Source organism: Physeter macrocephalus, chromosome 7 (assembly GCF_002837175.3).
Source record: "Physeter macrocephalus isolate SW-GA chromosome 7, ASM283717v5, whole genome shotgun sequence".
Classification (NCBI taxonomy): Eukaryota; Metazoa; Chordata; class Mammalia; order Artiodactyla; family Physeteridae; genus Physeter; species Physeter macrocephalus.
Genome location: NC_041220.1, coordinates 101,395,420 through 101,417,743, shown reverse-complemented (window position 1 = coordinate 101,417,743; position 22,324 = coordinate 101,395,420). Strand labels below are relative to the sequence as shown.

Below are 22,324 nucleotides of genomic sequence, written 5' to 3'. Positions count from 1 at the left end.
AGCCGGGGAGTTGCTGGCGTTTCCTACCTTTCATGGGGTTTGCGTTCGCCATCTCTGACCCAAAAGTGCCCGGGACAGTTACAGACACCTGGTGAAGTGGCTTGCGGAGCCTGAGGTGGGAGGATGGTGTCTGAAGGGCCCGATCACTGAAGTTAGTTTCATTCATTACCGTAAAACAGCATCTCGATTCTTTTTGTGCGCCCTGAAATGAATGTGACCACAGCATCCGATAACAAAGCAAAACAAAGCGGTAACAACTTAAACAATTTTTAAAGATAAAACACACGGTAAAGCGCATCTGCTTAATGAATCCGTTCAGACCCTAGAAACACCACCCACATCAGTCTACGGAACCTTTCCGGAAGGTTCCTCGGGCCCTCTGCCAGCTAGCTTCTAATCTCTCCCCATAGTGAACCGCTTTCTTGACTTCCATTCTCAGGGCTTGGTTTCACCCGGAAAACTCATTTTTCGAAGTTGTACATAAAGCAGAATAAGCTGGGAAGTAAAAAGTTGCTTCTCAGGCTGCCAAAGGCGGGCAGGGGAGCCGCGATTTTCATCTCTGTGCCTGAGATGAGTTCCGCATCCAAACACCCGCGATCCCAGGGGATGAGCCCTGAGACGCACCAGGAAATTCCTAAATTTTATGTTTGTATCTCTTTTCTCTGACACTAAAAAGCTTGGTTCCTAATAACATTAATATAATTATGTATTCGCTTTCATATATACAAATAATTATATTTATGTATGTATTATTATTATTACTAACAAAATATCTAAATGTCTTTATGGTTCTTTTTGTCCTTAGGATATAGGATACATCCACTAGTGATGAGTAGTGATGTATAGAGCATGTACCACTGTCTGACACCTTATTAAAGGGATCCTCCTGGCTGCTGGGTTGAAAATAGATGGTAGTGGGGCAAGGACAGAAGCATGGAGGCCATTTAGAGTTCTTGCAGCAGTTCAGGTGAGAGGTGGTTGCGACTTGGATAGTGATGGATGGTGATGAGAAGGGGAAATATTCTGGATACATTTTGAAAGTAGATTCCACGTGATTTGCTACAGACTTGTGTATGGGATGTTAGAGAAAAAGAAGAAGCAACAAAAACTCCAAGATTTGTGGGCTGAGTTACCAGAAAAATGAATTTCCATTTATCAAAAAGGGAAAGACTGGGTTGAAGCAAGTTGGAAAAGAAACCACCGGTTTGGCTTTGTACATATTAGTTTTGCAATGTCCACTGTCATTCAAGTGCAGATATTGAATAGGAAGCTGGTTTCTATGAGTCTAGGGTACTAGGGAGAGGTCTGGGCTGGAGATATAAATGTGGAAGTCAACTGTGCATAGAAATTCAAGCAGATGTTTCATAAGGAGGAAGTGTTAATTGTCTTACTCAAGTGATTCCGACTGGTTAAGTAAGATGAAAACTGAAAATTGACGAATGGATCGATGACTTTGACAAGATCAATTTTAGAAGAGTGGTCATGGTGAAAGCCTGTCTGGAATGGATTCAAGAAAAAGATGGGAAGAGAGGAATTGGAGACTGTACATAGACAGCTCTCGCCAGGGGTCTTGCTGGAAAGGAGAGCAGAAATAGTGTGCTGGTTGGATGGATAAGGAGGGATTCAAGATGGAAGAAATTGGGGCTTCAGAGCCAGCTTCTTTAAAGTCAACTGACAAGTTGTCTAAGTAAAGAACGCTTCCTGGGCTTCCCTGGTGGTGCAGTGGTTAGGAATCTGCCTGCCAGGGCAGCGGACATGGGTTTGATCCCTGGTCCTGGAAGATCCCACATGCTGTGGAGCAACTAAGCCCGTGCGCCACAACTACTGAGTCTGCGCTCTAGAGCCCGCGAGCCACAACTGTTAAGCCTGCGAGCCACAACTACTGAATGAAGCCTGCTGACGAGAAGCCCGCGCACCACAACGAAGAGTAGCCCCCGCTCTCAGCAACTAGAGAAAGCCCAACTAGAGAAAGCCTGCATGTGACAATGAAGACCCAATGCAGCCAAAAATAAAATAAATAAATTTATATATATATATATATATAAAAGAATGCTTCTAGATTTCTACAGTATCCTAAGGTCTTTGACAATTGTCCTACCAATATCAAATTCAGCAGCATTTTTTTTTTTTTGCGGTACGGGGGCCTCTCACTGTTGTGACCTCTCCCGTTGCAGAGTACAGGCTCCGGACGCGCAGGCTCAGCGGCCATGGCTCACGGGCCCAGCCGCTCCGCGGTATGTGGGGTCTTCCCAGGCCGGGGCGCGAACCCGTGTCCCCTGCATCGGCAGGCGGACTCTCACCCACTGCACCACCAGGGAAGCCCGAGCAACATTTTTAAAGTGACTCACCTGGGTCATTTTTACCAAAAAATTCAACTTAGTTTTCATAGAAAACATGTTTTTTTCTTTTTCCACTTATCCAATTTATTTATGAACAATTTAATGAAAACATATAATTAAAGCAAAAACAATAAGCATAAACATATTCAAGAATAGGTAAATAAACAACCAAGTGAGTGAAAAGGAAAGTTCTGGGGGATACTAGAGAGTAGCCTGTTAATTGTGTAGAAGATAGGCAACTTGTACAGAGAGAACAGACAGAAAGTGGTTCAGTTAAATACTGGTCAGTTAAGAGATTTTTTGCAATAAATGAATTTAGAGGTGGTCGTGCTTTTTTTTCTCGCCGTTAAAGATCTATTTCTTGCCTTAGACCTAGATCAGGTTAGAAAACAACCAGGACAAAATTTTCTTTAAATAGCTGTGGTGGAAAGAACAGGTGCAAGATGGTGAGAACAAAACAGGAAACTGAATGAGAGATGAATCAAGAATTGTTTCCCTGTGTGTTTGTGTGTGTGTTTCAAAGACTAAGGGCTTGGAAGGGAAGGATTGATTATATTCACGAGTTTTCATAGTTGATATGAGTGGGGAATGGGGGCTCATCTTTTTCAAAAAAAATATCACCAGTAAATACCTACTCTGGAAGTGGGGGGATGATGAGAATCTTGTTTTTAAAGACAAAAAAGAAAGTGAAAACTGAGGTCAGAAACTTGAAGAATAAATAGAGCATGAGAATGACATTCTTTTTTCTTCCAATGACATTTTTTTCTAATTATAAATGTAAAACATGCCCATTTTAGAATACTTGGAAAAATATTTTTAAAATATGGCGAAGAATACAAAATCACTTACCCCCCCAAGTGGAATTCTTAATAGTGGGGCATACCACAGTTAAAAAAAAAAAAAAAGTAAGGAGCTTCACAAAAGGCAGCTATATACCTGCTTAAATAAATGGCTTCAACTTAGTAGTTTTATAGACATAATTCAAATTTCTTCTATAATGAGGCATTTCAAGAATTGCTAAATTTAGTTCTCCACCTCTTACCTGCTGTATCAAACATGACATATCCACACAGCAGAAAGCTGCCTACATCTTTAGTCTTTGGATGTTTTGAAGCAATTAGTAAAGCTTGATTTGAAGAGGTATTAACAATTCCTCCAATGCAGTTACTTGGCCATGGTCCATATTTGTCTTGATATAGTTCAAAGGTTTGTTTTCTCTTATTATGACTAACAAGCAAATGTTATAAAGTCATTTCTGGTTTTGGTACCTCATGGTGTAAATATTGTGAAATTCATAATAAAATTGCTTCCTGCATTATCTTGGTTTCTAGGAGTAAACGTCTGTTTATGAATAAAGCTGTCTAGAGCAGTAATGAAATCTCCTTGGGGATTCTTTAAGAGTAAAGAAAGACCGAAGACATACAGTTGAAACTAGGAGAGATTTAAAACTACAAAGGAATATGTGAGACTTAGATGAAAGACAATTAATCACATTTTGGGGATCTGATTTCATGTTTTAACACTTCTTGGTGAAAATTTTAAAAGGTGCTTTGGAAACCAAGGTTATGAACATATCCCTTTACAGCTAAAAATTGTACTTTTTGTGTTTGACAGGTCTGGTTTTCTTCATTCTTCCCATTCAAGGGACCACTTTCTCCTTCTTCAATATTCCTTATTCCCCAGTTCATATCTCCTCTCCATTCTTTTCTTTAAAAAAATTAAGCATGTTAAATTATGAAAATCTTAAATGCACTGAAATATTCATGGAACAATGTTGCAACTAGCCATTTACACATCGTGCAGAATTAACAGACAATAAAACTTTTGTCATATTTCGGTCAGGTCTTTTATTCCCTAGTTTTTAAAGAAATAACGTGCTATAGATAAAAATAAAAATACCTCTCCCCTCAATTTTCTTTTCTTCTTTCTCAGAGGCAAATACTACTTGTTTCACTTGTATCTTTCTAGAAATGTTCTCTGACTGTATAAGCGTATATTCATATATTCTTTTTTTCTATACACATCCTCTCTTCTCTGTCTCACTTTTTTTTCACTTAACAGTTTATCTTGATTATCAATGTAGTTCTGTCTCATTCTAATAATATTCCCCTGTATAGATTTACCATATTCTAGACTTGTACTGATGGACATTTAGGTTGTTTTAAAACTTTTGCAATATATTGCAAACCATGCTGCAATAAAATACTTGGAGATGTAAGATAGAATCCTAGAAGCAGAATCACTAAGTCAAAAAATATACCATTTTACATTTTGAAAACATAGCCAGATTTCTCTTTGTGAGGCATTTCTTTTCCTGAGGTAATGAGAGTTTATTTCCTCATATGTTCACTACACAGGATGTTTACAAACTTTCTGATTTTTGCCAATCTGATAAGGGAAGATGTTACTGAATTTTAATTTTAATTTGTATTTATTTTGTGTTTTTTCCCTGTAGAATAAACTTTGTTTTTTCCACTTACCAATATGTTTTGGTGATTTCTATTACATTATTTTAGAGATTTATTCATGTTGCTATATCAGCACTAGATCATTAATTGTAACTGCTGTATAGTACCCCGCTGAATGACCGTATCCTACACTTATTAATAGAGTCCCTTATTCTCAGTTTTTGCTGATATAAACAATGCAAAACATACATGTCTACTTGTGCTTATGATTTTTTTCTAAGATGTTTACCTAGAGGCAGAATTCCTAATTCATAGAGTATGTCATTTTCACCTTTACTGGGTGTATTAATTTGCTAGAGCTGCCATAAAAAAAGTACCACAAACTGGGTGGCTTAAACAGTGGGAATTTATTGTCTCACAGTTCTGGAGGCCAGAAGTCTGAAATCAAGGTGTCAGAAGTGTTGGCTCTTTCTGAGGGCTGTGAGGAAGACTCTGTTACCTGACTCTCTCATTTCTAGAAGCCTTGGGCATTCCTTGCCTAGCAGATGATGTTCTCTCTGTGTCTTCACGTGTTCTTCCTTCTGTGTGTGTCTGTCTCTGGGTCCAAGTTTCCTCCTTTTCTAAGGACACTGGTCATATTGGATTAAGGGTCACCCTTACTCTCATCTTAACTTGATCTTCTGCAAAGACCTTATTTCCAAATAAGGTCACATTCTGAGGGACTGGGAGTTAGGACTTCAACATCTCTTAGGGGACACAATTTAGCCCATAACAATTGGTGTACCAATTAAGATGCTTTTGGCTGCAAGTAAAAGAATACTCAACTATAAGAAGTTTAAAGCAAGAGATTTTTTATATATACACATAACAAGATATCAGAAGTGGGGTGCCTTGGTAGATTCAGTAGCTCACTGATGGCCCAGGACCTTTCACTCCTCCATCTCCCTAGGGTGGCTTTCATCCTTGAGCTTCTTGTCACAAGATGGCATCTGCAGTTCCAGGCATTATGTCCTTAGAGAGTGATACCCAGGAACAGAGAGCAGGAGGATGGGCAAGAGTGCCCTCCTTGCAAGTCTCCTTATCAGGGAATAGCATCTTTCCCAGAAGCCCTTCCTCTCTGTCTCTGTGCTTCCCCTTGAATCTCATTAGCCAGAATTGGCTCACATGGCTGCCCAAACTGTAGAGGAGGCTTGCGAAGTGAGTATTTGATATTTGGAATCACTATGATAGGAGACATACTTTGCCAGTAGGGAAGAAGGGTGAGGAATATCTACTGGGGTTGGGAAGCAACAGTGTCTGCCACATTACATATGGCCAAACAGGTCTCCAACTTTGTGGTATCAATTTCCTTTCACAAAAGCAGTGTGAATTTACTTGTTACTGTACATCCTCACCAGCACTTGGAATTGTCAAACAATTTTGCTCATCTCTTTGTGGTTCTAATTTTTGTTTCCCTGATTACTAACATAATTGATCATTTTTAAATGTGTTTATTGGTATTCTGGTTTCTTCTGTGAAATGCCTATTTTTGTCTTTTGCCTGTTTTTGTATTGAATTGTTTTTCTTCTTTATACGTTCAGGATTCTAATTTTTTGTCAGTTATGTGGATTGCAAATACGTTCTCCCAATCTGTGGTTTGACTCTTGACTTTATTTACTGGGTCCTTTGTCTTACTGAAGATTTTGAAGTAATCATATTTATCTTTTATAGTTATGCCTTTTGTGTGTTAAGAACTTATTTTCTACCAGAGGTAACAAAAGTGTATAATCTAAAATTTTTAAATGTTTGATTTTCATTAAGCATTTTATCCATATGGAGTATATTGTTGTGTGTGGTATAAAGTAGGAACCTAATTTCATTTTTTTCCCTACAGATGGATAGTCAGTTGTGCGAGTACTAATTATCAAATAATCCATCCTTTATCAAGGGCTTTATAATGCCATTTCTGTTGCATATCAGGTTTATCAGTTCACTTCTGGGCTCTAATCTGTTTTATGATCTATTTTTCTCTATACCACTCCACATTGTTTAAATTACTAATGTCTTGACATTGAGTAGGGTGCCTCTACCTTCTGTTAGTAGACATTAGTTTACATTTTTTGGAAGTTTATATAAACAAAATCACATACTACATACTCTTTTGTCTCTGGCTTCTTTCATGGTTTTGGCATAATATTTTTTAATTCACCCATGTTGGTGTAAGTATTAATAGTTTCTTCCCTTTTATTGCTGAATAGTAGTCCATTGTGTGTATATAGCACAAGTTGTTTATCCGTTCATCTCTTGATGGGTATTTGGCTTGTATTCACTTTTTGGATATAGTATTATGAATAAAGCTCCTATGAATATTAGTATACAAGTTACTGTGTGGACACGTGGTTTCATTTTTCCTGGGTAAATGTCCAAAAATGAAATAGCTGAATAATGTAGTTTAGCTATTTAAGAAACTACTAACCTGTTTCACTAGGTAATTGTATAGTTTTATGTGTTCATTATCAGGGTATGAATATTCTAGTTGTTACACTTCCTTGCTAGAAGTGTTCTGATGGGTTTGCAGTGATATTTTAATGGTGGTTTTAATTTGCATTTTCCTTATGGCTAATGATGTTGAACATTATCTCATGGGCTTATTGAAGTATGTATTCAAGTCTTTTCCCAAACTTAAAAAAATTAGGTTTTAGTTCATATCATTGAGTTGTAGGTGGTTTATGTATTCTGAATACAAGTCCTTTATCAGATGTATCCTGAAAATATTTACTTCCACTTTATGACTTGCCTTTTCATCTTCTTAAATGGAGTCTTTTAAAAAGCAAAGTTTGTTTTTTAAATCTTTATACGGTCCAACTTGTTAATTTTTTTTAATATAACTGTGCTTTAGGTCTTTGATCCATTTCTAGTTAATTTTGTGTATGGTGTGAAATAAGGGTCAATTTCATTTTTTTTCACATATGAAAAACCTATTTGCTGTAGTATCATTTATTGAAAAAGCTTTCTCTTCCCCACGGAATCTCTTTGACTCCTTTCCTGAAAGTCAATTGACCATGTCTGAGTCAATTCCAGGTGCCATAACAGAACACCACAGACTGGGTAGCTTATGAACAACATAAATTTATTTCTCACCGTTCTGGAGCTGAAAGTCCAAGATCAAGATGCCAGCAGATTCAGTGTCTGCTGAGAACCTACTTCCTAGTTCAAAGATGGCCACCTTCTCTCTGGGTCTTCACACGGAGGAAGGGAGGAGGGAACCCTCTGGGTCTCTTTTATAAGGATGCTAATCCCATTCACGAGGGCTCCACCCTCATAACCTAATTACCCCAAATGCCTCATCTCCAAATGCTACCACCTTGGGAAATAGATTTCAACTTACAAATTTTGGGGGACACAAAATTCACTCTAAAGTACCATGTATGTATGGGTTTCTTTCTGAACTCTGTGTTCTATTTCCCTGATCTATAGCTATCCTTTCACAACTCATATTGTCTAGATCACTGAAGCTCTTTAGCAAGTCTTGAAGCCAAATAATATAAGTCCTCCAGCTTTTTTCCTTTGATTGCTTTGGCTAGCTTGTATTTTCACATAAATTTTAGAATCAACTTGCCAATAGTTTTAACAAAGCATGCTGAAATTTTGATTTGTGATTTGGTAACATCTTAACATTGAGCCTTCCAACCCATGAATATGGGATATCTCTCTATTTCCTCAGTCATTTAAAAATTTCTCTCAGCAATGTTTTGTTTTCAGAGTACAAGTCTTGCATATATTTTGTTAAATTTATGGCTCAATATTTCCCATTTTTGCATTCCTATAATTATATATATGTATATATCCTACTTTGATATAATATGTAGAATGTAATTTTAATATATAGTATATAATATGTAGTATTTCATATATAGCATATGTTATAATATATACTACATAGTGTATTATGTATCCTGATCAATACCTCGACCCAAAGCCTTCTTGATCTCAGTTCATGGCAACCCCATCCTTCCAGTGTCTCAGGCCCCAAACCCTGGAATTATCATTGACTCCTTATTTCTCTAACACCATGCATCCTATCTGTTAGGAAATTTACCATGAATCAAGAATCTATCACTTCTCACCATCACCACTGCTACCACCCTGTTCCGAATCACCATGGGCACTTGCCCGGATTACTGGTCTACCGTTCTCTGCCTGTTCCCTCTTTCAGACTATATTCAACAAAGCAGTCAGAGAAATCTTTTGAAACTTAAGTATTATCATGTACCTCCTGTGCTCAGTATCCTCTATGGCTCCTCAGTTCACCGTGAGTAGAAGCTTATGAAACTCTGCTCAGTGGGGCAACATCACCTTTCTGACCTCATTTCTATCTACTGTCCACCTTGCTCACCCTGCTCCAGCCACACTGGCTTCTCTGCTGTTTCTTGAACACACCAGGCACTCGGGCTGTTGGGAAGGTTGTTCCTTCTGCTCAGAACGCTGTTCGCTTGGATGTCTGTATGACTAAGTTCTTTGCCTCCTTCAATTCTTTGCTGAAAAGTCATCTACTGTCCTCCTTGTTTAATGCCAAAAACAGACACCTCCTCCCCCATAACCTCTGACACCCTTATCCTATTCTATTTTTCCTTTTTTTATATAGAATTTATAAATTTCTAGGATACTCTACAACATTCATTATCTTTATTGTCAGTCTTGCTGAAAATTGGTTTATTGTCAGTCTTGCTCTGGTAGAATGGAATTCTCTCAGGACAGAGACTCTTTGTGTATTTTGTTCACTGGTGTATCTTACTTACTCATAAATGCGCCTGGAACGTAGTATATGCTCAATAGATATTTGCCAGATTGATGGATTAATGATTTCTGAGCTTTCCTTCAGCCGAAAGAGTCTGATTTTAAGACCCTACTTAGGGAAGTCCTAATTGCCTCAGTGAACCCTGACAATTACTCTCTTCTTCCACTAGGTGACAGTCTTCACCTTCAATGCAGGCTTCCAGTAGCCTCAAATTTGAGACTTCATAGCTGAGTTAACCTGCACTTTTTCTTTGGTCCAAGACAAGCTGCCCTGCAGGACATAACAGCAGGAAAATTCACAGACTGAGTGTAATTAGCCCTTGAGATTCAAGTGCTTTTAGGGAAGAGAATTTGGGACGTGAGCACTTTCCCCGGGGAGCAACACATTATGAAGGTGATGTTGCTGCATTGATGGCGACTTCGAAATATAATTGTCATTTATGGGAAGGATGTAGGTTTAGAGAGAGGTGACATTACAGAGTTACGAAGCCTCAAGTAGGCTAACAACATACAAAATGGATTTAACCACCAAATATATCTTTTTTTGGTTTGTTTTTTTGTTTTCTTCGCTTTAGCATACGACTTTAACACTTTCTGCCCCATCTCCTCTTACTCCACTTACTTTCTGTCCCTATTCTGGTCTTCAAATTCTCATGTGACCTACAGGGAAACGACAACCCCTCTGGGGTCTTGGGTCCTCCTTTCAGTTAGGACCCACTTCGTTCTGGGGATAGGTAGGGACATGATTTAACATTTCCTGTGGGACACAGCATTGTTTAGCAGGAAGAGCAGAGTTTGGACATAAGGCAACTGTGCCACTTGCTGACTGGCTTTGGGCAAGTTACTAAGCTCTGAGCCTCAGTAGCAGGGGATTGTACCTCTGGCCCCCATGGGGGCCAGGCTGCCAGGCCAGCTCCCACGTGTCAAGGGCTGAGTTTCTCTTTTTCATCACCATCGTCTCCACACACATACAACCTGGTGCACTCTAGGACCCAGAGGACGGAGCTAAAGTAGCTGGCTTTACTTATTTAGGAAGAGGGATATGCCCCTGAGGGAATTAAAGTAAGGCAAGTGAGCTACTGGGATCTCCTTGACAGCTGGCCCTCTGGTCAGATACACTAGTGATACTCGTTAGAATGAAGAGACTTATCTCTCTCTCTCTTTTTTTTTGCTTTGCATAAATGAGAGTCTCCTTTTGTCTAGGCAGTGATTTTATATGGTATGAGAAGAGAATTCTCTCTATGCTTTTATTTATTTTTATTTTTATTTTTTTAACATCTTTATTGGGGTATAACTGTTTTACAATAGTGTGTTAGTTTCTCCTTTACAACAATGTGAATCAGTTATACATATACATATGTTCCCATATCTCTTCCCTCTTGTGTCTCCCTCCCTCCCCCCCTCCCTATCCCACCCCTCTCATGGTCACAAAGCACAGAGGTGATCTCCCTGTGCTATGCGGCAGCTTCCCACTAGCTATCTAATTTACATTTGGTAGTGCATATATGTCCCTGCCACTCTCTCACTTCGTCACAGCTTACCCTTCCCCCTCCCCATGTCCTCAAGTCCATGCTCTAGTAGGTCTGTGTTTTATTCCCGTCCTACCACTAATCTCTTCATGACATTTTTTTTTCTTAGATTCCATATATATGTGTTAGCATACGGTATTTGTTTTTCTCCTTCTGACTTACTTCACTCTGTATGACAGACTCCAGGTCCATCCACCTCACTACAAATAACTCAGTTTCATTTCTTTTTATGGCTGAGTAATATTCCGTTGTATCTATGTGCCACATCTTCTTTATCCATTCATCTGTTGATGGACACTTAGGTTGCTTCCATGTCCTGGCTATTGTAAATAGAGCTGCAATGAATGCAAATCAAAACTACCATGAGAGATCATCTCACACTGGTCAGAATGGCCATCATCAAAAAATCTAGAAACAATTAATGCTGGAGAGGGTGTGGAGAAACGGGAACACTCTTGCACTGCTGGTGGGAATGTAAAGTGAGACTTATCTCTTGAATGCCCTCAGCAGGATGTCCTTGGTTAAAGGATCACTGTTAGAAAATAAATGCAGTACCTGTGAGGTTTGAGTCCCTGAAAAATCATGGAAGCTGTAGAGCTCTCCAGAGAATAAAATGGAGATGCCTCATCACTTCAGTCCTTCTGGCTGTGTGAGGAACCTTGCAAAACCTCATTTGGTAACTTCATCTGTCATTCTGGGCCAGGAAGGAGGACAGGATGGACACTGGGGGCTGTACAGGATGCCCCGACCTGTCCTTGCTTTGTCTGAGCTTCTCAATGACCCGTCTCCTTGACATTATTCACAAAGTTTGATTCTGGGTACAATCTGGGATAAGTGAGAGTGTGATCTGACAATCCGATTTTGCTTGAGGATGCAAGGAAGTCTTTAAAGTGGAAAGAAAGATGCCCTGGAAGAGGTGCATGGCCCTAGCCCTCACCTCACCCCATATTTCATGTCATTAGGTCTTGAGAAATGGGTCTGGGTCACCAACACTAAGTCTCACCTGGTGTTGAACTGAATTAGATGAGGAATGAGAAATGTCACCTTTTGGCCCAGAGATGTGGGAGACGGCACAGAAATGGTAGGTGGCGACCACGGGGGTTTGGACCTGAGCTGTTCCCATGTTCTAAGACCTTCCAAGAGTCTCAAATGCTTGGTCTAACAGCTCAAGCAACTTGAAAAGAAAATGAAAGTTTTGCCATGCTCCCCATTGTAATATATGCTTATTATAGAAACATTCAAAATATAGGGAAGAAAAGGTCACAAAGCAACACTTATACTCCTAGCAACAAGATTATTACTTTTATTTATTTATTTATTTATTTATTTATTTATTTATTTTTTTTTGCGTTACGCGGACCTCTCACTGCTGTGGCCTCTCCCGTTGCAGAGTACAGGCTCTGGACGCGCAGGCTCAGCGGCCATGGCTCACGGGCCCAGCGGCTCCGCGGCATGTGGGATCTTCCCGGACCGGGGCACGAACCCGTGTCCCCTGCATCGGCAGGCGGACTCTCAACCACTGCGCCAGCAGGGAAGCCCAGACATTACTATTTTTAAGACATGGTTTGATTACTGTGGGTTTTTTCCCCACTTTTTAAAAATTGATTGTAATCATACCAGATCTTCAGTTAAAAAATTTTAACCTCTCCTTTTCTGGGTTACTTGCATAATACAAGAATCCATTTCTGTTGTAAGCCAACAGAAAAGTATAGGATGAAAGCGGAAATTCCCCTTTATTTCTCTTCCCAGAGACAACTCCAGTGATCAGTTTGATGCCACTCTTTTTCTATTTCTCTAAGTTTAGGCCTCCTTTTCCCACTTAATGTAAAATAAACATCACCCAAACTATTCCAAGCTCTGTATAAAAGCTTTGTTCAAAGACTGCTTTATATTCCGCTGAGCACAGGCGCCCTATAAAGCATCTCCTGTTTGTTGGCTACAAACCACTAATCACTCTGGAACCCACCAAAGAAAGCCAAGCCGGCAGGTGGTCAAAGAGAAACCCACCGAGGTTATAAACATATATCAATTTTGCGTGTATCACAACAATTGGGGGAGAAAACAAAGAAAAATCATTCTCAAAATGAGGATGCTGATTCACATTTAATCAAGTTTTTGTTTTTCTTTTTTAAATCTGTTTCTATCCTCGGTAGTAGAAAATGAGAAAATGTTCTACTCTTTATTGTGTTTGCAAATTTTAGTGCCTTGGGCAAGCCACCAGTGCTTTAGTTGTAATGAGTTTTGTTCTTTGTCTGCTCTAGACCTTGACATGAGTGGCTTGAAGATAGAAATGGTGTGTATTTATCTTTTTAGCCCTGTGTCTGTTGTGAAGCTAGCAGTAGGCCCTCGGTAAGTATTTGTGGAATGAAAGGATGGGTGGAGGAAGTAATCCAAGTGCCCATGATGGGTGAAGAGATAAACAAACTGTGGTGAATACCTACGATGAAATGTTATTCAGCCTGAAAAAAGAAGGACATTCTGACACATGTTACAACATGAACAGACCGTGAGGTAATTATGCTCAGTGAAATAAGCCAGTCACAAAAAGAAAAATACTGTCTGAGTCCACTTATAGGAGGTAACTACAGTCTTCAAATTCATTGAGACAGGAAGTAGGAGGGCTGTTTCCAGGGGCCTGGGAGGAGGTGGGAATGGGAAGCTTTTGGAAAATTACAGGTTCTGCTCTCTTCCCCTTCCCTCATCCTGCCTTGGTTGGTCCAGAGCCAGGCACTGTGTGTTTCCCAAAGCTCTCCAGGGGATCCTCACGTGCGGCCAGAGCTCACAGGACCCGGTGACGCCTGACAACCCTCTGGGCCAGGTGACCATGAGTAGGGGCCACAGGCATGGCCTGAGCTCTCAGGAGCAGCCGCTGGGCTCAGGATCCCCCTCACAGTGAAGGGCAGGCCGCCCTAGAAGTATCACAATTAAAGCCTCTAATTTTGGAACAGAAGAGCTATTGAAGAGAAGAAAGATACTGAACGCTCAGAAATGGTTCTTACTTCTCCCACGCTGCCTCTTTAGCTAGAGACATCTGCTTCCATCCCCGCAGGATGCAGGGATCCTGAGGCCCTCTGTTTCCTTGAAACCAGCCTGCTTACTCGAAACAGCTTTTGCTTGGCTGCCATTTGATTTGCTGGAAAGGGGCTCTACCCAGGGGGACAAAAATGAGGACTGTGGGCTTTGCAAATAAAAATAACTCAATTAAGGGATCATATTTTTCCAGCCACACTTGTGAACTTGAGGCCCATGTCTGCAATGACATGTATGAACGAGTACTGCTGACATCTCTGTACCCTCTCTCCTAATTTCTTTTTATTTTTATCTATCTATATTTCTTTTCTTTTCTTTTTTTTTTTTTTGGCTGTGCAGCGTTGTATGCGGGATCTTAGTTCCCTGACCAGGGATCAAACCCACGCCCCCTGCAGTGGAAGCGTGGAGTCCTAACCACTGGACCGCCAGGGAATTCCCTCTATCTTTCTTTCCATCCATCTATCTTTCTATCTATCTACCAATTAAAATGCTTATTGCTCATCCACGGTGAAATGTTTACTTTTGATTTTTAAAAATTTTTTGTTGAAATATAGTTGATTTTCAATGTCGCGTTAGTATCAAGTATACAGCAAAGCAATTGTTTATATATGTATAGATATATATTCTTTTTTAGATTCTTTTCCATTATAGGTTATTACAAGATATTGAGTATAGTTCCCTGTGCTACACAGTAGGTCCCTGTTGGTTATCTATTTTATTTCTAGTAGTGTGTATATATTAATCCCAAACTCCAAATTTATCCCTGCCCCAGATTTTAAGGATGAAAAGTGGCTTCATATAGCCTGCCCCCAACCTTCTCATCACCTCTCCCCATTTCCTCTTACTTTTGGGGCATGTAGGAGGCTCTGGTCTCAGACAGTGAAAGGGAAGATGGAGGAGTTATAAACTCTTCCAAGGTCTGTTTCAACTCTGATGTTCTAAACTCTGCTCCTTCTAAACAAGGAACTCTGTTTAATTTTTAACCTGGGGTTTCTTGAATTCTTAAGGTAATGTGTCTTGAAGGGGTCTATATACCTAAAAAGCATAAAAATCTTCTTGGAGGTCTGTGAGTTCTCCCGTTTTGGGTGGTGAAAGCATGTGGTATATGGTAGGTGCCCAGTGAGTGGTGATTTCGCTGAACTGCCAGCTTTTTTGTGGTGGAAAATTCTCTTGTCCTTCCACGTCAAGGAGATGTCTCTCCTCTTCCACTCTTTGTGGCTGAGGAGGGAGGCAGAAGAGTTTATGAGGGAGTTGAGATCAGAACAGGAAATTCCTGAGAGGGCCATTGCATTACATTAATTGAAGTAAAATATGGTCCTCTGAAGTAAAACAGCCGCCAAACATCTTGGCTCTAAACTTCCTGTGATGGTGCCCCGTAAACTTTGACTGATGTCGAGATACATAATGTAAGAACGTTTTTCTCTTAAATATATAATGTATGGGCAGAGCCAGGTGGGTAATGGTTTCCCGGCAGAGCTTTCGCAGGCCAGCAGTGATGCAGGTGAACGGTCCCATGCATGTTGGGGAAGGGGAGGGGCGTCCATGAAAGAGCCGGGCCTGGGGGACAAGCCAAGTGTTATCTCATTTAATCCTCCAAAACTTCCCAGGCATGAAGTATTCTTATCTCCCTCTTACAGATGAAGATACCAGGCTGGAGCAGTTTAATAGCCTGCCCTGTAAGGCTGTAGCCATGTGGGAGGCTCCCACAGATTTGGGGTCCAGTCCCGCTTTACCACTTACTGATCATGTTACCTCGGGCACGTTGGTTAAATTCACAGCCTTAAAGTTTCCTCTCTATCAGTAAAACGGGACAGTGGTGGTCCCTTCCTGGGACAGAGCGGGCAGGCCGGCCCCTTCTCTAGAATTAAAACTGTGCTTTCATGATTTTTTTATTTTAAAATTTTGGGGGTTTTTTATTTGAATTTTTTATACAATTTTTAAAGGTTACTTTCCATGTACAGTTATTACAAAATATTGGCTATATCCCCATGTTGTACAATACATCCTTGAGTCTCCCTTGCATCCAATAAATTGTACCTCCCACTCCCCCACCCCTATATTGCCTGTCCCTCCACCCCACTGGTAACCACTAGTTTATTCTCTGTATCTGTGGGTCTGCTTCTTTTTTGTTGTATTCACTCGTTTGTTGCATTTTTTAGATTCCACTTACAAGTGAGATCATACAGTATTTGTCTTTCTCTGTTGGACTTACTTCACGTAGCGTAATGCCTTCCAAGTCCGTTCATATGGCTCCAAATGGCAAAATTTTATTCTTTTTCATGGCTGAGTAATATTCCATTGTATATGTATACACCACATCTTCTTTAGCCATTCATCTGTTGATGGACGCTTAGGGCCTTCCATATCTTGGAACTTGTAAATAATGCTGCTATGAACAGTGGGGTGCATGTATCTTTTCAAATTAGTGTTTTTGACTTTTTTCAGATATATCCCCAGAAGTGGAATTGCTGGATCATATTGTAGTCCTATTTTTAGTTTTTTGAGAAAAAAAAAGTACAGAGAAACCTCCATACTGTTTTCTGCAGTGGCTGTACCAATTTACATTCCCACCAACAGCGTAGGATGGTTCCCTTTTCTCCGCATCCTCACCGACATTTAGTGTTTGTGTTCTTTTTGATGATAGCCGTTCTGACAGGTGTGAGATGACATCTCATTGTGGTAAAACTGTACTTTTTGATGTGGAATGGCCATCAACATTAAAGGCTGCATTTCTCATCTTTCCTTGTAGCAAAGTGTGCCCATGACTACATTTTAGCAAATATGATAAAAGCAAATAGCAAGAACATCTTCTAACACCTGTCCTTGGCCAGACTGAGCTGGGAAGGCAAAAGACCCTCTGGAATGGTTGCTTTGTTAGTGCCCTGCAGGGCCAGAGCAGGCTCAGTGGGAATAGAAAACGAGGGGCTCATCTTTACTCCCCCAGCTTTAGCTGCCTGACCTGGTACTGTACTTGGGATGCCGAGTCCAAAGGCTGGAGTTTGTCCTGATAACCGTGTCTGAGCACTCCCAGTGGAAACCCACTTCCTTCCCCCCAGGAAATGATGGGCTCAGGTGCACTAGTTAACAAAGACACAGAAGGGAAGGTCCAGCTGCAATCTTCTCCAGCATCCCTCCCTCCCCTCCATCTCTGCTGCTTCGCCAGCCTGCCTTTTCACTGCCAGGGGCTGTTTGGAGAGGACATGGGGTTGGAATTCCTATTTGAGACTTTGCTCCATCTTTGGGGCTGGCACAGAGTTTTTCAGAGTGACTTTTTCAAAAACAAAAATCAGATGAGTCCACTTCCATGCTTAAACCTATCCACTGCCTTCCCCTGGTAATTAGGTAAAAATTGAAATCATTTCCTTGTCTGAAAGACTGATTATTTTTGTTGATTTCTCACCACCGCTCCCTTTGTTCTTTTCTCCCTTCCTCAAAATCAGCAACTTCTTTTCTGCCTCAGGGCCTTTGCACTTGAGGCACCCTCTGTCTGGAATGCACTCCTTCTCAACATTTAGTCTCAGGGAGCCCTCTCCAGACCAGCCTCCCTAAAGTGGTCATTGCTTCAATATTCCCCACTGATTTCCTGCATACTTATCATAATCCATACTTATTTCATTAGCTTATCTGCTTGTTTGTATACTGTCTGTCTCTCTAACCAGAGAGTAAGCCCCACGAGTGCAGGGACCTTGTAGGGCAGGGAGGGTGATGCTCATCTCATAAAACTGTTGTACACATGAGATGTGATGATGTATATGAACCACTTGGCACACAGATTTTTTGGGGGGGTAATTATGCTCTAAACATATGTTTGAAATCTAATTATTCATCTTTTATTTTATTTCCCATGTTTTATCTCACAGAGATAGAGACTGCCAAAAGATCAGGGAGGCTTTCAGGAATGCATTTATCTCTAAGGACCCCTGCAGTGCGACAGAGGAAGACTACCACCCACTGATGAAGCTGGTGAATCAAACTGTGCCTTGTGACAAGGTAACTGGGTCAAGTTATGGATTTAAAAACTGAAGACAAAAGTCAAAGGGAAGAGGTCATGGGACCACATTTTGACCAGGATGAGGGAAGAGGAAAATCTGTATATTAGGATGTAGGCATGGTTGGCAGGGAGGGAGCTTGGGGTCCATTGGGAGACCAGGATGTCATCGGGATTTAGAACATCTGGGGACTGGAGGTAAGAGAGAGAACTGGGGACAGAGAAAGAGGAAAGGAGAGTCAGCCCAAAATCAGGCAAAACAAGCCTAACACAAACCCCAACCCAATCCAAACAAAAATAATCCATCTTATAGAACTGCAAAGCTCTCCCCGACCTCCGATGATGATGATGATGATGATGGTAACAACAGTGCCATTTTGCACTTGCTGAGTGCCCTTTTTTGCTTACAAAGGACTTTCTGAACCCTTATCCTGTTAGGTTTTCACAGTCAACTAACTTGTGGAATAGGCAGGTCAGACATCAGCAATCCCATTTCACTAGAGAGAAAACTGAGGCTTGGCAAGTTTAGGCGATCGGTGATTACTCAAGTTTGATGGTCTTGAAAGTGACCAGTTGAAATGTAAATGGCCCAAGATTTAGAGCCATAGAGGCCTGGGTTTTAATACATTAATTATACTGGAAAAGGTCTGTAATGGAGTGCATCTTTTCTAAAGTCAGTGTTGAAGGTGAAAATTCAATGTGCCCAGAATCATCTTCACGAAGCCCTTAAGACAACCACAAATTACAGTCTCCTCCCACTGTTAGAGCTGGAGCGACTCTGGAGCTCCGGTGGGTACACCAAGCCCAAAGCCCAACACAGAGTAGCTGCTGGTAAATCATCACCAGGGGACACTGGCTGAATAAGTGACTGGCCACAGACACGGGACAAACACCTTATTTGCATTGTCTCATTTCATCTCAGCATCTCAGGAGTTCCTTACAATTATTATCGATACCTTTTACAGATGGGGAATGTGAGGCTTAGCAATTCTTTGGTTGTCCAAGGTCAGACAGCCAGTGAGCAGTGATGCTGGATTTCATAAGGCAGCATGACTCCAGGGCCCCGGCTTCAAACCTCCACTGCCTCCTACTAAGAATGAATAGATCCAGAAGATTGTTCTGAAATTTGACTTTCTGCACCTTTACAAGGCACCCTGCAAAAACTCACTGTATTTGTTCTTTTCCTTTTTTTGTAAGGGGATAGGGGAGTTTTCGGGAAAAAAAGCAGGGGTTATGGAGATGTTTAAGACTCAAAGGGGGGCTTCCCTGGTGGCACAGTGGTTGCGCGTCCGCCTGCCGATGCAGGGGAACCGGGTTCGCGCCCCGGTCTGGGAGGATCCCACATGCCGCGGAGCGGCAAAAAAAAAAAAAGACTCAAAGGGCACTTCTCCCAGAACATAGCACTTAGAAAAAATTGTTTTGCCGAGAACTTTAGGAATTTGGAACTACCTAAAGCCTCCCCGAGATGTGTTTGGAGCTTAGGTTTATTATAAGATTTTGATCAGTGGCTTTCAGACTGTTTTCCCTGCAATCCAGAATAATAACTTCATTTTACATCGTGACCTAGAGAACACACACACACACACACACACACACACACACACCATGCAATACTACTCAGCCATAAAAAAGAATCAGACTGTTTTCCCTGCAATCCAGAATAATAACTTCATTTTACATCGTGACCTAGAGAACACACACACACACACACACACATACACACCCTCCACACGTGTACTCTCTCTCATTCTCACACACAGAGATCGTGAAACCCGCAACACCTACTCTTACTATAGGTGATTTATTCTGATGTTTCCTATGTTTTCTTTCATTTAAAAAGATGCAAATTCGGTGGGGTCTTTTTGACTTAGTAAATTGATCTCAATAATAGATTGTGTTTATTCTCTCTTAGGCAGTCTTTTGGAGCAAAACAAAGGAGTTGGCGCATCAGTACACGAAGGTCCAGCGAGAGATGTTCACCCTGGAAGACACACTGCTGGGTTACATTGCGGATGACCTTAGCTGGTGCAGTGATGCAGGCTCTTATGGTGAGGATCTGGTCCATTTGGGGTCGCCTGGGGACGTGCAGGGTGCAGGAGCCGTGAGCTCTGCTAGGGATCCCAGAAGATCAGTGTGGAGGAAGGAGCCACAGGTGCCCACCCTGGTGGCATCTATACCCTTCATGACAACTCAGGCTCATGTAAAACAGCATTCTGTAGACCAACTCATGTTTTCTGGAAAAATTGACTTCAGAGTTTAGGGCTGTTCGTGCTTCCTGATTCCCTCCTTTCTGATTGCAAGAGTAGCCTGCTTCTGAATTGTTGGTGTTTTACTTTCTATAAGGGCATCATTCAGGACCGAAGAATTCTAGAACAGAATGAGGCCTCCGAGGGAACCAGGCCAAAGTCCTTGTTCCACAGAACAGCTGTAGGGACCACATGCTGGGCTTCTCTGTGTCTAGGGCCAGTGTGTGACTTTACCGTTGATCAGAGGTCACCTTCCTTGCCCAGAAAGACCCAGAACACCTCACTGTGGGAAGATGTTTTCTACTGAGAAAGCCCGATTGCGCTCATTTCACTTCTTTTTTTCTTTCTCTTTTTATTTATAATGTGGATATTTTCACTTTATATAGTTTTATTCTTATTTTTATTGCTTTTGACTATTAAAAAAAACTTATTGTAGTAGCTTCTTCAACCCAGATTTGCATTATTTCCAATTGCAAAAAAGATGTAATCTTAATCGAAAAATACTTGCATATACAGAAATGCATCAAAGTAAAAAGTCCATTTCCCCCACTCCTCAATTTTCATGCTCCTTCCCAAAGGGGGACTGTTGTCAACAATTTGGTACATACCCTGCATTTCCCTGCGCTCGTATAAATACATACAGATCTTCCTTATGTCCCCATAAACCCATCGTAAGTTGAAAATATCATAAGTCAAGAACGCGTTTAATCCATCTAGCCTGCTGAACATGGTAGCTTAGCCTAGCCTACCTTAAATGTACTCAGAACACTTCCATTAGCCTATAGTTGGGCAAAATCACCTAACGCAAAGCCTATTTTATAAGGTGTTGAATAGCTTATGTTATTTGTTGAATACTGTACTGAAAGTGAAAAGCAGAATGGTTGTCTGGGTGTAGAGCGGTTGTATGTGTCTTGGTTATTTACCCTCCAGCTGCCGTGGCTGACTGGGAGCTGTGGCTCACTGCCACCGCCCAGCATCACGAGAGAGGATCAGACCCCATGTCACCACTCTGAGAAAAGATCAAAATTCAAAATTCAAATTATGGTTTCTACTGAAAGCATATCGCTTTCACACCGTCAAAAAGTTGAAAAATCCTAAACCCAAGCATCGCAAGTCGGGGATAGTCTGTATATTTGAAATGTACACATACTCTTTTGCAACTTGCTTTATTCATTTAACATTCGTAGGTATAAATACAGCCATATTTTTTTAAAAGGCCTCATCTTATGTGCTCTATGGACATATCATAATTTATTTGAACAACCTCCGATTGATGGACATTTAGGTTTTTCAGATGTTTTTGCTGTTACAACCCCCATTGCAAGGAGCACTTTTGTACACGCACATGCGTGCACACACACACAGGCATGCTTGTGGAAGTATTTCTGAAAGATAAATGTCTACGGGTGGAATTTCAGTGTGGAATAAAGTGTGGTGGAAACTGACAAATTGTTATTCAAAAGGTGGTAACAATTTATACTCTCAAAATATAGGAGATAATCTGTTCACCCAGACCCTCACCAACGCTGGACATTAATACGTTAAAATGTCTTGCCATTTTGATAAAGAAATAATACCTTGGCTTATTTTTGCATTTCTTTTACTGTGAAGCTGAGTATATTTGTATATTTAATGGTGGATATTTCTATTTCTATTGTAAACTGGCAGTTCGTATATATTAATCCTTTTTATTGGGATGTCTATTATTTTCTTATTTATAGAAGTTCAATATAAATTAACAATAGTAGCTACTACTTGTGGGCCGTTGTTCTATGTGCTGTATGAATATTCACTCATTTAATCCTTCACAGCCCCTGTGATGATCTCATTGTACAGAGGAGGAGTCTGAGGCACAGGGCTGTTAAGTAAGTTGCCGCCTAGTGAGTAGCAGAGCTGGGAGAGACTCACGATTACTGGCTGGAGAACTCGTGTTCTTAACCACGTGTCATCCTGCCTGTTTTCTGGCACAAAGGTGGCAAATCTATTTTTCTCAGTTTCTGTTTTTCTT

At 40.9% G+C, this 22,324-nt stretch overlaps 1 protein-coding gene across 1 annotated transcript in view; it reads left to right on the top strand.

Moving 5' to 3' along the window:
- CD38 (CD38 molecule) overlaps positions 1 to 22,324 on the top strand; it is a 38,591-nt gene that overhangs the window by 714 nt on the left and 15,553 nt on the right. Inside the window, exons 2-3 of the mRNA XM_007119415.3 lie at positions 17,943 to 18,072; positions 19,983 to 20,118. Of these exons, the coding sequence (XP_007119477.1) occupies positions 17,943 to 18,072; positions 19,983 to 20,118 (266 nt within the window). The remainder of the gene's footprint in view (positions 1 to 17,942; positions 18,073 to 19,982; positions 20,119 to 22,324) is intronic.